General features: G+C 36.5%; 1 protein-coding gene across 1 annotated transcript; it reads right to left on the bottom strand.

The window, feature by feature from the left end:
• Positions 1-4,757: 4,757 nt before the first annotated feature.
• LOC110063471 (uncharacterized) lies at positions 4,758-16,594 on the bottom strand. The gene is made up of 7 exons (XM_089288110.1): positions 16,477-16,594; positions 16,326-16,395; positions 13,248-13,331; positions 9,017-9,102; positions 6,269-6,434; positions 5,708-5,767; positions 4,758-5,196 (listed from the first exon to the last, which is right to left on the bottom strand). The coding sequence occupies exons 4-7, from the start codon at positions 9,032-9,034 to the stop codon at positions 5,051-5,053; spliced, it is 390 nt and encodes a 129-aa protein (XP_089144236.1). The 5' UTR covers positions 9,035-9,102; positions 13,248-13,331; positions 16,326-16,395; positions 16,477-16,594; the 3' UTR covers positions 4,758-5,050.
• Between the last annotated feature and the right edge of the window lie 193 nt (positions 16,595-16,787).

Below are 16,787 nucleotides of genomic sequence, written 5' to 3' on the forward strand. Positions count from 1 at the left end.
GGGACCGGGATTGGATGATGCTGCATATTAATAATTTTTCTTTTCAGTATTAGAAGGTTTTTGAGATAACACAAATAGCAAATTTTCAGAAACCATGTTCTGTTCTCGTAATTATTTTAAGTTTAGTACTCAAAGCAATGCCTGGTTCAATCGTTTTCGAGTTTGTTCGTCAAATTCTCGCTGCAATCAACATTTCATTGTAAGCACAGTCTGACCAAAAATTTAAACAGACTACGTACACAAAACATCATTTTTGATTTCGAAGTTTTAGTTAATCTTTCTCTACAAGTTGAGAATGAAGTTGATATTTTATGACAAAAATTCGGTCGTAAAATATATCGAAGTTTGGGTAAATTCGAATTTGGCGCCAACAACGCAGACTACTGTCGGTGATAATTGTCAATCGAAACTCAATGTTCTATTCCTTGTAAATAAACCAAAAATTTTTTGTGAACTTGTCGAAGAACTGACAAGTGGAAATATAAAAAACACAAATACAAATTGGAAGAAAGGAGCAAACTTAAAATTGTATCTCATAAATTTTAGTTGGTCTCAACAGTGATGAAACTTCATGTGCGCCTTCTGTTTAAGATATTTCGATTTTATTTTTAACTCGTAAAATTTCACGAGCAAGTTTTGGTGTTTGTTAGACAAGTTAAAGGTTTGCAAATTCTGAAACGTTTGGCCATTTAACAAGCTTTTCGCGTGTTTTTCACACAATGTATTGGGGTGCTGTTATTCTGTTTCAAATTTTCGTTTGATGTAAAAAGTTACTGAAGAGTTGTATGATTTACAAATTCCAATTCGACCAGGATAGACGACCCGCGTGAAAACCAGTTAAGGCTGATGTGCTTCCTCTCTGAATATTGTAATTTATTATTTTTATTTACAGCTTTTTCTTTTCAATTTTCTGGAAGACTTAACACGAATTTAGTAATTGACTATGTAGTTTCCAAAACAACATTTGAGTTTTGAATTGTCGGTTGGCAATACTCCGTTTTAAAGAAATTACTCGAACAATTTTGGATATTTTGAGCCGATTACTTTTTTAATTTGCCAAATCAAACGCACGTATTTATGTTCGCTGTTTACATAAGAGGGAATTTTCCAAGTTGGACCGACCTAAGAACCAGGCATTGTATTTTTGAGTACTGCATATTGCTACACAGTGGAAGAGAAAGGAGCGATACATCTTTTTGAATCGAAACCATTTCATTTTGGCATTCGCGGACTAAATATTAGGAATTTGCCTTTAAGGCTTAAACTTAAAGTCGAGTATTTGTAGACTGCCTTTGTACGGACTAATTCTCGCAAATTTGCATGCAGTAAGGGTATTTTAATTTGAACACGAAAGATGTTTCGCTCCTTTCACTCGTAGCGTGTAGCTTTTTAGCTACTCCTGGACAACATGGCGAGCTTTACACAGTCGAAGGTTAATACTAAATCAAAAATAATCTGTTTGGAGAGTTTTCCCTGAAAAAGTACCGGATATTACATAAATTGGCGTAGTTTTAGATAATCTTCATTCTTTTTCGTTGAATTTGTAGCTTGCCATGTTGTCTAAGAGTTAGTTCAGTTCGCGTAATTTTTTCTGTCATTTTGATCGAGTTACAAACGTGGCACGAAATACAGTGTTTGTCTGTGGAATCTGATCTCGAATAATTTCTGTAAAATTTCATTTCTGAAATATAAACGGTCTGTATTCTTATGATTACTGGCAAAAGATGTTACTGGTGAAGTTTGACGGTTGTAGATTTGTTGGAAGTTTGCCGTAGTGTTTCAGTTGCTGTTTGTCTATGAATTTCTCGTGAATTTTGATTTGGGTTAAGTAAAGACAAATGAATCAATTACTGGCAACAGAACTGTGCACTTTAAAGCAAAGCTACATCGTTCAAACCTGATCAGTGAAATCTTATGTCAGTTGTCTTGAGTTTACAGTCTGTAGATATTTCAGAAATGAAATTTTACAGAAATTATTTGATATCATATTCACGTACAAACTCTGTATTTCCTGCCATGTTTGTTCCTCGTACAAAATGGCCGAAGAATTCGCGAACTGTTTTACTTGACATAACCTCGTTCAAAAAGACAAAATATACTTGGTAAAAATTGGCCAAAGATTTTTATTAGAAAATTTGTCGTGATTTAAACTTGGACTTGCACTCAATTTTTTTCTGATATTTTTTGTACGAGGCTATGTTTAAAATATTTTTGGCGGGAAATTTTTAGGGAAGCCATTTTAAATTTTTTGCCAAAAATGTTGTCAGGGGAAACGCTGTGCAAATTTTTCCAAATTTTCCCGCCAAAAGTCTTAGTATATATAGGGCAAATTTTTTGATGACACCTTTGTAATTAATTTAATTGAATTTCTATTAACTAATTAAAGAATATTAGAGATGAATAAAGTTAATTAAGAGACAAAAGCACTTGTCTGTTTATTGTTGTTGAAATATACAATTAAAGATTACTAAAAAAGATGACAAAGGAAACAGTCATGGTTGTAGTTATTTTGACTGATATTAATTATTACAATACTGAATAAGTAAAGCAGTAGACAACAAGCGAATTCAATTCTATTAAGGATATAATCCACTACAAAGTACACAAGGCTTAGAATGTTGACTTTAATTTTTTTTTAAAAAAAATCGGCGCATGCGTATTTTAGGCGCCTGTATTTTTCTAAGTTTTTTGGCGGGAAAATTAAATATTTTTAAACAGAACTTACAGCAAGTATAGTGAAAAAATAAAGCGGCGCATGCGTATTTTGAGCGCCCGTATTTTTTCTAAGTTTTTTGGCGGGAAAATTCAAAAACTTTGAACAGCGTTTTAGAAGACAATAATTTTGAAAAAGATTTTCGTAAAACTTTATTTATTAAATATTCTTAAAAAATAAAATTTTATGCTTCAAGAAATTTGGTAAAAGTCTTATAAAAGTCTTACAATTAGTTTCCATTATATAGATATTGCCAGTCTTCAACGAAAAAAGTAAAATAAAAAATTGGCTGATGAACTTTCTCAAAGTAGTTCAATTTTGTTATGAAACCCGTGAAAAAAAGCAAGGACAATTAGAATCTTGCTGGTTTTCCTTTACTAAACTTTCACAACTGAATACCGACTAGCATTAAATTTTGCTTCACGGGTTTTCTCCGTAGTTCCTAGCCTAAACGAAATCTTGTCAAAGCTAAAACTATATCTTTCACTCTGCGCGAAGGTGCACTATAAACACTGCTACTAAATTCTAAACATAGAGCTTTGTAATTGTAAAATAGTAAACACAAGCGAAGTCTTAATAAGTTTTTACTTCATACGAAATCGTCAAAGTAGCCTGTATATGTCCGAATATCCTAGTACAAAATGTCTCCTACTTATTTCCAAAAACATTACACCAAAATCGAACATCATCTCAATGATTTTGCACCAAAAACTACAATTTCTGACCAGAAATCTTTCGTTAAATTCTATCGACCATAATTACAAGCAAGGACACGGTTTACGAATTTGCATTTGTTTCACAGCAAACAATATTTGCATTTCCCTCTGGGACAAATTCCTTCGTGAGACAAGATAAACGCGCGAAAAATTTCTTTCTGAATATAAACACCAATTGAATAATGAAAATGTTTGTTTTGAACGTTATTTACATGACACAGTCTAAAGATTTTACCCTTACAAGCTTGAAATATGAAGAAGCGGACAAACACTTTGTAACAAGATTATTTGCATCAAATTGCAAACTTCTGTGCGACTGTTTTAAATTCGTCCTCAAAATAAATCACTTCTAACAACACCAAATGTCGAAAAAAATGCTGAAGTCCGTATGAAACACTTGAAAGTACAGTGGTGAAATGAAACTGATGATGAAAATTTACCTGTGTGCGCACAATTTCTATGAACTTTGAAATTTATTTTCTCGAGTTCCTAAGGGAAATTGTTTTTGGTGTTATTTAAGGCAATTACTTATAGCTTTAGCGTTTAGAAAATCCAAGAAGGTTTTAATTTACTTAACATTATTCTGGTACAAGACTTTTGTCCACTAAAAACTGAAATTGGTCAATTTCCTATCGGATTTCGTCTTAATTCTCATTTCTGATTGCCATATATGAATTTTGTTCTTAGTTGTGAGAATCTGCTGTTGATCAAGACAATATCCATGAATAATAGCCGATTTTTTATGTATCTTGATCGGTAAGAGAGAAGTTTGATTTTAATCACTCTCGATTAGAACAGAAACAGTACAAACATAGCACAAAATAGTGTTTGGATGAGAATGTGATCTCCAATGAAAACTCCATTTTAAAAAATAATAATCACAGCTTGGTAACTCAAGATACACAACAAAAAGATCTTCTTATAAATTTTATTAGTTTAGATCGAAAGTGAGCTGTCGTGTTTTAGTTTCTAATGATATTGTTTGTAACACTGCGCGAGTCCAAATTACACGGAAAGGGTTTTCAAAGTCACATGAAACCGTGCGTCTCCAGAATATCTACATTCCTGAACTGTTTATGTCTTGAAGTATCTTATATTTACTGACACTCTGTGAATATTCGGGAATCAAATACTGCTGCAATGATTTGACATACAACTTAACATTGTTCTGATTTTTGCGTCATAATTGAAACCTTTGAAAGGGATTTTTTGAAATGTTACTATTTTTCTTAAAAGAAAAATCGCCTTGTCTGAATAAGGATTATGTAAGAAATTGATCGCGCATGATTTCAAAACTGGAAACAAATGAGAAAATAAAAGCTGTCTGGATAATGGCAGTGATGATACAAATTTAAAGAAAAACACGACATACTTAAATAAATGAAATGAAAGCATAGATTTGTAGATGTTGAAACTGCCAATCATTTTCATCAAAGGAAAAAAGTCAGAAAAAAAACTTTTTTACTAACTGCACGCCCTGTCCACTCAACTATTTTAATTTGGGAATGCAAAACTAAAATTGAAGTTAATCTTTGTTTGCTCTCCTGTTATTGAACAGATAATTAATCTGCGCCTTAACACTGTCAAAACTGAATGTTTTCTCCGAGCGTTATTCCTATGTTTACAGTGCACCTTCAAAAATGCCAATTCGTCTTTTAAAGTTATTTATTCTACCTTTACAACGAGTAAGTTTGATTTCGATCCTTTTGCTTGTCTTCTTGGCTTGCCAGATGGATAATGAGTTGACCACTGACCAAGGCATCAGTCCTGAGAAAGGAAAAAATGAACTGATTAGATAATAGCATCGGGCAGTGCATGTAGCTGTTCTTCTAAAAACGCAGCGTTTTTGTATTTCCACTTGACTCGGAAGATGACTTTCTTTGCTTTGATTTTGAATAAGAAAGTGTTCATGGATCGATAATCCCTACAGTTGCTAATTCAACTGCCATTGTCGGCAATTGAAATCCTCGTTAATAATATGAAGAGTTTTGGATTAATATTGCGCGATCAGAAAAAGTAAATAGAACATTTAAATCAATTCTGCCGTACAGACCGAAAGACTTCCCCAGTGAGTTCCCAAGATCCCCAAGGTCCCAGGACTTTTAAAGTCCGGTCAGTTGAAGAAAGATTCATTCAAGGTAATTAAAAAGAGACCATTTTGGAGTTCTTCTTAACTCTTGTCTCATAACAAAACAAACCCTTATTAAATGAAACGAAAGTTACTTTGAACGGTCCATGCAGGAATAAACATTAGAACTGAACACCGCTTCTCACTCACCTCTTACTGAAGCCTTCTTGAGCTTACATTCCTTGTTCCTTTTCTTCTTTAGAAAAGATTCTAATGAAAACAATTAAAACATGACCAGATTAGTTTACTGTTTACTCAATAACCATGATATCATTTAAAACATTAGTGATAAGACTAAAACTTGAGTTCATAGGATGTCAATATAACCACTAAATCTGTTAATAATCAACTGATTTCAAGAACAGCCCCTCTTTCCAAACACGCAAAGATATTTTGGCGGCACCGTTCGAAATTATTCAATGAACACTTATTATTTTAAAACTACATTGGATGAAAACTCATCATGCTCATACAACAGGATCATGTCCGGTAAACGATTTCTACAGTGAAAATTGTGCACAACATAGCGACAGTTTTAGCTTACTTCAACAAGCCAGTTAAGTTAACATTCAGTGCTGCTCGCATTTCTGTTCGATACAGTCTCGAAATTTAGCCTGAGAAAGTATCAGGAGATTCTCGAATAGCGTCTTAGGGAACGAGACTACTTTAAGAGCAAACTACTTTCCATAACAGTGAAATATTGATAATTACCTTCGCAAGCAGTACAGAATTCACACCATCCGCCATCACGATTGTGGACTAAGTCAACACGTGCTGCAAACTCCTCTTCAGAGCAAAGCTTTTGGACGAGCGGCCACTGCTGAATTCCGAGGGAAAACCTCACGGAATCGATGGTGTTTTGACAAACTGGTTTAAACTTGAAAAGAGAGAAGAAAAAACCTTAAAATTGGAAAGAAAGAAGAAAAAGTTCCCGTTGTATAAAACGATTAACTCGCTTCGCCATCTTTCAGCACGTGTAGGTGATGGTAAAACATGAATAATGAGATGAGAAAATTTGCAATTCAGATCGAAAACCATCGATCAATGTCTTAAGGTGTCTCGATACAGTTTTTCTGGACCATACCAAGCATTTTCAATCAGCTTTTTAACAGTCTTCCCTTAATCGGATCGATATGAAAATTACTGGATTGAAGTTTGGCATGATGTATTCTTGAAGGCAATCAATATTTCCGTGGGAACGATAAACAAAAAAAATGAAAGTCGTTAAAACATGAATTTTGCGCGAACTAGATGTGATATAAAAAAGCTACAACCAGTGCCTTAAACTATGGTGTATGACAAGTGGACTGTACAAGAATAAAAAAGATCCGTACGTTTGATCTCGAGTAAATCGCAAAGACATTTCAAATTATACTTTTTGCATCATAGTAATAAATAAACGTATAGTTGAACACTATTTTGATGACGTTACTTCAAATAATACCAAAATGTGTCTTGAAGTTATATTCTGAAGCCATGAAAGTTGTGTTGATTTTCTGTGTCGCGATCTCAAGAACGAGACTTTTTCTTAAGGTCACTCCCACTATCATTTTCGGGTAATTTTAACTTCTCTCAAACCACCGGTGAACGACCGCGGAAAACACTGTTTCCCCCATAAATCATGACACAAAATTTCTCGTTAACCTGCAGCAAAACGGCGTTACGAGACAATTTACAGAGTTTTATTGTTTAAGGCCTGAGTTCTCCCATTTGGTTCAAAAAAGACGACGCCAGAGATGAAGATAACAGAGCTGAGGGTCAATTTAATGATACAGTTTCAAATAATGCCCCATCATTTTTGACATTATGGGCCCTTCTTTGAAATTCTACGCAAAGGTCTTTATATTTGCTCCTTTGCCATTCCGCTACACGATTTCAGGTGATTGCTCAAGAGCGCCCCACGGTAGCTGTATTTAATAATGCAACTACTATGATTCCCTACGGATGTGTCTCAGATAGGGGACTGAGCATTCCAAGAAATAGCTGATGCTTCATTGGAAGCTTCAGGAAATTAAATAGTTCAAGCCCTGCCCAAACTATCGCAACATTCGCAACATTGTTGGTCGCAACATGTTGCACGCGTTTGCCCACCCTGTTGCGACGTCCTGTGACATGTTGGGTGTTGTTGGCTCAAGTTTTCATGTCGCAAAAGGATGGCCAAACGCGCACAACATGTTGCGCCCAACACTGAATGTTACGAAGTGTTGCGTTGAAATTTTCCAATAGTTTGGTCGGGGCTTTTTTTTTCTGAGGAAAAAACAAGTAACCTTAAGTAAGACCGAACCAACCACAAAAGCGCATAGAGTGTTGTGTAATACCCGCGGAAAAGACGAAGTATGTCACATACGGGTTTTGAGCAAGTTGTAAATGATTTAGGAATAAATTCCAAACCAGGGCAAAACTGATTCAATATCACTAGGTGTTGTTATTACAACATATTCAGTGGTAAAGGTCCTTTCCTCATCAACAAGGACACTAAAACGGCCGTGTGTCAACTTAAAAAACAACAATAACAACTTCAAATAACTAGGTTACGAGTAGTCCCTCTTTCGCTTAGTCCGTCGTGCGTGACGCTAAAGAAAACCGCGAGAAAAAAATGGCCGCGCGAACCCCTGGCCAGGAGTTCGCGCGGCCATTTTTTCCTTGCTGTTTATTTACGGTCTCGCTCGACGGACTAAGCGAAAGGGGGACTACTCGTAGTCTATCAAATAACTAACAGTATGCTTAATGAGAGGGTGACCTCCATATGCCTATAGGACTTCCTCATCAGCGTATAGCTGATTCGGTGTCACTAAATATGTCAGTACCGTGACTTTTCTGTTTACCAGTTGGCACCCGGAGCTTTTTGGCAAAAACGCCTTTCTTGAACATTTTGGACATTTTCAGCCTGGATATGAGCCAGATTAGCCCCAATCTACTCAAAATGGCGTTTGCAACATGACAGAATGGTTTTCTTTCCACTAGCATCGCGTTTTATGACAGTTTTGCTCGGGCATACGCAGAAATCAAAAGTGACCTACGAGAAAGTGACCTACGTCTTTAGGCCTTTCGGGGTTTTTTAATATATATATATTTTTTTAGCCTTTCCTTTTAATCTTTTGGGTTTTTTTTCGCTGCAGTGGTTGTCCTTCTTCTGGGCTTGCTTCCAGTTCAAGAATTTCCGAGAAAACATCATCGAGACGGAAAATTCTTACCGCGGAGTAGTCAAGTGTAGTTGAAAGAAATTTTGCTCCGAGTTTTTGACTCAAATTTCTGAGCATTTTCGTGCATATTTCAGGCTCAATTGACCCAGTCACTTTGATCTGAGTGTCATTGGAAAGATCTTTTCCTTCTGCAGAACTTGAGTATAAGTGATGGCAATTTTGGGTTAATTGGTTAAATTATAACCATGGTTAAATACGTAACAATTTTATATCACTTAAATTGCCAGGGTGAAGAATTTATTTAATGTAGACTCACCATATCTGTGTAAAGCATGGTTTTATCCTCCTTTTGGTTTGTTGTCTTTCTTGTGATGAGGTGTCTTCGTGTCAGGAATAAAGGTCCTTGAAGATAAATCACAAAGCCTTAGGTCTACTTTAACCATATTTATTATAACTAATATATGGACTACATACGGGAGTGGCTTAATATGTAAGGTAATATGTATCTTCAAGCCTTGCCACAGACATAACAGGTTACACTTAATTATTTTTCAAACTGTGTTTTTATTGGATTATGCTGGACAGCTTGCCATCCGGCATTAAGTTCTTAATACAGTGGAACCATGTTAATATGGTCACCAACGGGCCATGAAAATTTGACCATAATGAAGGGGTGGCCGTGTTAATGGGGTAGGGTCAAATTTTATGACTGGCCTATTTTAAGAAGACCTATGACTATGTGTTTTATTTTCAAGGACCTTTATTCCTGACATGAAAAAATAGTTTGTAAGGCTTGTAATAAACATTTTCGTAAATCTTTGTCTGAGTAGTTGAATAGCAAGCTTATTGTATCTTAATGGTATAATATAAATATAGATGTGGCCCACCTAGATTAGCCTAGGCTACCCGCGGGTTCGTGCTGTTGTTATATTTAAGTTTCTAACTTAATTATTTTTAATATAAATAAAGTGTAGATGTAAGATACGGAAACAACACATTAACCTGAAATTCTTGGCTGTAAATTAATGAAAAAGGAATAAAAGTTTTGTTACTAAAGTTTTGTTGCCTTGACGGACATTACAATTGCACTTGTAAACAACCGTTCTTTAATGAGCATTCGAAATGCAGGTGTAATTTTAAAAAAGGCGAAACGTTAATCAGTACATGTATACAATATATTAACACTGGAAAGATGAACATAACTGTTTTGAGTGGCAGCATTAATGGGGTAAAATTATAGAGGATTATACAGGTTGCGATTTCAGAATGTGGCCGTTAGCCGTATCAACGGGATGGCCACATAAACGGGTTTACTTATAAGAACATGTATGGTGTTTTCCCAGGAGAAAAAAGACGAACGGTAATAACGAAGGTGTCTGTATTAACGAGGTGACCATTAGGTGGGGTGCCAGTGTATGTGATATCCATACACACAACCAATAACTCTTAGGGCAAGCTACACTAACAGCATGCAAAGCAAGTCAAGTCCAAGGATAGTGCTTTTTGTTCTAAGGCTAGTGGATTCTGTCCTTTGCTTGTCAACTGCTGCGTGATATTTTTTGCTAAACTTTTCTGTGGAAATTGAAATTACAAACTGAAGTATTGTTAAAGTGCACCTAACCCCCAAATTTTTTTTTCGCTAAAACAAATCTAGACTTTATTTGAAGCATTTGGGCGAAGACATTTTTTAATTTGGTTGAATCCTCGATTTTCTATGCCCTTTCAAAGTCGCGATTAAGTGTTTCACGACCGCGTTTTAGGGAGTCTGGGGCGGCGGTACCTGATGACGTCTACCCAGGAACCAAACACAATAGCGCCTCAGTCAACTCTCTGTATTTGCTTGAGAAAATAGAACGCAAAACTAATCGTTCCGATGTATTTTGGGACTAAAACGTCCAAGTTTTGTCTCAGAATCATTTCTTTTTCGTCACTGGAGTCAGAGTTAAGTTTCGATTCGGAAGGCTCCGAAATAAACTTCGATCGAGCACGTTCGACAACTGTGAACTCACTGCTTAGAGCTTTGAGAGCAATTTACAATATTTCAAGCGACGACGGGGAAGACGTCTTTGCGGACGAGCTGCTTGTGTATTAGGAATGGAAAGCTAGATACGAAGTGGAGGAGCAGGCAAACGAAAAGCAGGAAAAAAAACTCAAGGACTGCTTTGGATGGTAATTTCGTCAACTAAACATAAGATTCCCACGCGTGTTTATAGCCCGTTTACATTTGTCCTTACCGAGAATGTATTTTGTCAAGGTTCTGTTAAATCCAGTTTCTGTTTTACTTTCACTTGAATGCTTCATGTTTATAACAGCGACGTACGTGTTGCAGTTTTCGAGACTGGATGACCTCCAAAACATTGGCTTCGATCGATTGAAAATCGTATTGTTTGGACCTGTATTTTTGAAGCTGCGGGAAGCAAGGCGGAAGGAAACATTTCATACAATTACCGATTTCACATTGTCACACGTTTTAAGTCGTAACTCCAAATAACCAATGTAAATTGTTCTCAAAGTTTGCAGTGAAATTCGTCGGATAAGCGAAAAGGATGTGTTCCCTAGGCGGTCCGCAGATAAAGTTACGCGGTCATATTTTCGACGCTATTGCACAGAATCTTTGTCGCACTGCTGATTTCCAAACCTTCGAAAAACTCTGTGAGTCTAACAATTTTGTTATCATGTAATTCTAGAGGATTAATCTTCGACTTTCATCTAAATCGAAAGAGAAATAAGTGTTGGTTAGCGGCGTACAGTTGCGATCTATTTACATATCAGTATAACGCTTCTTGATCATGACCGGATCACACAACTTTGCCGGTTATGTTATAAATACTGCGGGATTGGCAGATATAGGTTGTAGGTAGTATTTCTACAAATTGCTGGTTAGCTTTAAGCAGAAAATTTATGAAAATAGCGTTCGAAAGTCTGCGGAACAAATTCCAGTGAGAGTTCTTCAATGGTTCTCACAGATTCAGTTCGCTTGTTTCGGTTCGACAAAATCAACCATCGTTTACGTCTTTATTGCACCATTAGCCGATCATCGTCAGTAAATTGTACAGTATATCTTTCTTTAAATCTGGAATATTGCTGCAACAGCCGATAGCACCTCTGGAAGGCGTTTCTGCGCACTTTTCGAATGTGTATTGCACCATCCTGAAGGAAATAAGAGGAAATGAGATATCCAACCTTCCTGGGTAGACGTCACAAGAGCCGCTGGACCCATTCTCCTCAAACTCGGTCGTGAAACAAAATGGCGGTGTTTTGGAGCTATTTTCGAGATTTCGTCGTGGCATAGAAAATCGAGGATTTAACGGAATTCAAAAATTTTTTCGCAGAACTATTTCAAATAATAAGTAGATTCGTTCTAGCGAAAAAAAATTTTTGGGGTTAGGTGCACTTTAAGAGATGACCTGATCCTGTTAATTGAACTTACCATAAATTTAACACGCTATTAAAAACATTTTGGAAGGAGGCGTGGTGGCCTCATGGTTAGTGTGCTCCACTCCAGAGCGAGCATTCTGAGTTTGAGCCCTCCCTGGGGACATTGTGTTGTGTTCTTGGGCAAGACACTTTACTCTCACGGTGCCTCACTCCACCCAGATGTATAAATGGGTACCGGCGAATTTAATGCTTGGGGGTAACCCTGCCATGGACTAACATCCCATCCAGGGTGGAGTAGAAATACTCCTGGTCACTTCATGCTACTGAAACCAAGATAAGCTCCAGCCTAAGGAGCCACTTGGCTCGTATGCAGATTTTACCTTACCTACCTATTAAAACATTTTGAGCGTGCTAGTGGGAATGACTTTAGTGTTAGTACATCATAGTTACAGCTAGCCCTAAGGACAAGCTCAAATTGAGTCTTCTTTACACCCTCCATTGCCTCCTTGGTTAACCTGGTTCACTTGGCTGGTTAATTTGGTTAACCTGATGCACTTGGCTTCTTTAGTAAACCAGGTGAACCAATTGAACCAGCCAAGTGAACCAGGTGAACCAGGGGAACCGCCAACTGAACCAAGTGAAACCAGCCAAGTGAACCAGATGAACCAGGTGAACTAGGCAAGTGAATCAGGTGAACAAAGTAAACAAGCCAAGTGAACCAGGCAGGTTAACCAAGTGAACCAAATGAATTGAGTGAGCCAGCTAAATGAACCAACTGAACCAAGTTGTACTGTGTCGCGTTTTGTTTTGTTGCATTACATTGCATTGCATTACGTGGCAAGGTGTGGCTTAGTGTGGTGCAACAGTGCAGCATGGCAATTCATTTCATTTTGGTTTGGTGTGGAAAATACAGTAACCCTATACAGGTTTTTACAAGAATCATCCCCTAGATCTTACATGATTACATATACACTGCACGTAACTTATTTCACAATATTTCATTTTCTTCAGAAGTTGACCTTACTATGCCTAAAGGAATACCTCATCAGCTAACTGATATCAAACTATGCTTGTGAGCACTTTTCCGTTGATCAACAAGTGTAACATGCTATATCACTATAACTGTGGCAAGCTAATACTGTAAAAGGATAAATTAAATGCTAACTCACCATTGTCTGTCTAAAGCTTGGCTAGGTTTGATCTCTTTGTGGAGATGTGTCTGTGTCCTAATACAGTGTACCGGTATGTAAAATCTGTGAGATGATAATGATGAGACAAACTTATAGTAAAAGAGGGAACTGCAAACAGAACAAAGCTAAAATTAAGTCTAAGTAGCTCTGGGTAATAATTCAATAGGTCAATTGTAAGTGTAAAATACTGGAAATGCTGATGGTAAAATCTGGGACTGGGCCCATCAGACACAGAAACTGTTATTGTTTATACACTGAGACCTAGGGCCTGTTTCTTGAAAGCCCCAGAAGCTTTTCAGGCCTGCAAAGTGATTTTTAGTTCATCTGTATCTAAAAACAGAGAGGTGTATATGCCTGAAACTTCTTGTATGAAGAGAGCCTCTGTTCATACTAAGAATATGTGCATAAAACAGCTCTGTAGTCATATTAGGTTTGAGATTCTGTTGCAGGTTTTTGGAACCTTTAAGAAACATGCCCCAGGACCTTAATCTTGACCTGATAACCTTCAGATTCAAACCCATGTTCAACTTGTACTTGAATTTTTAAGGGAGTTTTGATGTAGCGATATTTAGCCTCTTAAAAACTTGCTGTTCTAAGTGCATCTATTTTTCTTAACTTTTAGTTTTTACTTCTACATCTAGTCTGCATCTTAAATAAATAAATAAATTTTAAAGTATACATGTAAACAATTTAAGAAAATCTGAGCCTGAGACCTATCGGTAATCAAGTTCTTTTGGTAGCTTGAAATTGGATTTCATATCCCACAGTAACTTAATATATTTTTTTATTCAAACCAATTTATATTTGTAGTCATATGTAAATGCTAGCTAGTAACTGAATTATAAATGTACATTTAGACCTTTCTACAGCCTCTGAGACTCCCCGACAGAAAGAAATACACACAAGCAAGACTTTGGAATTTTGAGACCAGGGCAAATGTTAATACTTAGTAAGTTGGAAACTAATTACTATTAGTTAAAAATAATTGAAAAAAATTATGTCCTCTATCAATAAAAAAACAATAGCTGTTCAAGAACAATGATTTAGGTCATAACTGCCACAGACTTTTGAAAATATTGGTGCTTACATTCCATCATATATTTTTGCTTGCACATGACAGGTCTAAATGTGCCTAGCGATTCAATATTTCCCCATATAAAACTGGGGAATATTCCCGATTTTCTCCTAAATATTTGAAGGATAATAAACTGGTCAGTACAAAATGCAGACTGCAGACTGCAGACTGGGTACAAAATGCAGACTGCAGACTAGGTACAAGATGCAGACTGAGAATAGAGACTGTTGTTTTCATCTGATAATTAAAAATTAGACCCTTAGCCCTCAAGGGCCACGGGTCAATAGCCCATGAGGCGAATAAATTGAAAGAAAGCATCACGCTTGATTGTGCAAATTTTGCTACTCGAGGACTATAACTAATAGTCCTCTAGTAGCATAGCCAATTAAAATGCAGGATTTGCATTAGTCCACTAGTTGGGTGATACTAATTGATATTATTATATGGCTTGTGTTTGTAGCTGATATAACGCACTCTCTGATTGGCCAATTGTAGGGCATTGTTCTCCCGTAATTCCCATGGCCCGATTATAAACGGGCCCGCAAAACCAAAACAAAAAGCCATATAATAAACAACTTTAATTGACCTTGAATGTTTGGTCTTTATGAGAAAATCTCAAACCTCGGTCTTGCCAATACAGTACGGTCTCAGTTTGAGATTTTCCCGTTAAGACCTCACTGTCAGTTAATTAATTTTAATAAGTAGTTAACATGCTGTAACATGTCATTTTATAACTTGCCAAGTGTTTTCTGCGGTCATCTTCCAGATTGGGGATTATTCTCAGCCATATTCTCTCTTAAATATAATTTCTAAAAAGCCGTCATTACTCTCCACATTTCATGCACAAGATTTTAGTATCAAATAACAACACGTATAAATATGATGGAAACATTATCTAAGAACGAGTGATTAAGAGTCTTGCAACAAATTAAAGAATATTGAAGAATGTCAAAGTTTCCTACATGTGCAATGTGCAATCGGTGAATTCTTATGGGAAAAAGCAAAGTGCCATTTTTGTGACTGGTCATTTATTAACTTTTCTTGTCGCTGTTTGGCAACTAGTAAGCTACACAATCATTAAATAATATGTAACAATCAGTGTGTGTTCACCCTTAAAACACTGAACACGTATCAAGATGAAGGAACAGTTTGGCTTTACAGTGTAAGTCTTCTTCCCTTTTTAATTTCCTAATTTCTTGATCCCCGTGAAGAGCCTGCTCACAGGCTATAAGTCTGCATTTAGCTACAAAATGAACACTGATCGATCATTGTTTCTTGAAGATTGCACTTTATTTGGGTTAACTACTGACCTCGTGCGCAGTGTGAGAAGACTATGACAGCTTCAAATTAGATTTAAAAACTAACACAACCTTGATGCTAAAGCTGTTTAAAAACAAAGTATATGAAGAAACAGGCCAAGGATAATGACCGCGGAAAGTGATTGCGTGACACTTGGTAAGTTATAAACTGATATGTTATCAAGTATTTGACAACAAAAAGTCTTTATTCTCAGTCTACATCTTATATCTAGTATGCAGTCTGCATTTTGTACCCGGTCTGCAGTCTACAATCTGCAATTTGTACTGACTGGGTGATAATAATAAAAAAAGTCCCCATTTGACTTTAAAAATTTTCCTGGACTTTATTGTCCCTGGACATTATCTGTTCCTCGAAGCTAACAGTTTTCTTTGAGCGTCACTCTTAGGAAACTGTTTGCGAACAAATATCCAGGCATATTTTTGCGCCAAATGGAGGCTATTGTTTATATAGCAAATGCACTATGTAAATTATAACATAATGCGAACTTATTATTGAGTTTTACATCTATTAAGTTCTCTATGTTTATATGTCATGCATGCATGAACACCTTGATGGCAAAGACGTCCGCTAGAGCTTATGCAACGTTATGCATTATTCAGTGTTTTAAGAATTTATTATTACTAAATTGCTACACAAGATTTTAAGATGAATAATTTACTCACCACTTGCTCTTGCCACATTTTCATCTTCTTCTGCCTTCTTCTCATCTGATCTGAACTCTGCAACCTTAACCTGCAGGTCAAACAGGTCGGTTCTCCTTTCAGTAAGTTGAATGCAAGTTTTAACATACTGCATATTATCTGAATGCTTTACCTGCTGTTAAGCATAAGTCTTCGAGAGTTCGGTTATTTCTCGACAAGAGGCGAACATTCTCAGAGCAGCCTCTGCAAATCTTCCGCCATCTTTGTTCTACCTCTTGACCCCAAGCTCACTCGGTCACAATGTTCCCGGCCAATTGCGCGTGATCCCGCGTGCGATCCCTGGAACCACTGTAACCTTGAACGATCTGCAAAGAAGTGATATTCCCATTATTTCTTTTGATAATAGATGGGCAATTGAATTTCATGCAGAAGGCGGCTTCTGCAGATTACTGTAAAGTAAATCTTATTCAGAAAAGCTAACTA

This window comes from Orbicella faveolata, unplaced genomic scaffold, assembly GCF_042242905.1.
Source record: "Orbicella faveolata isolate gen_17 unplaced genomic scaffold, um_ofav_v1 contig_15, whole genome shotgun sequence".
NCBI classification, from domain to species: Eukaryota; Metazoa; Cnidaria; class Anthozoa; order Scleractinia; family Merulinidae; genus Orbicella; species Orbicella faveolata.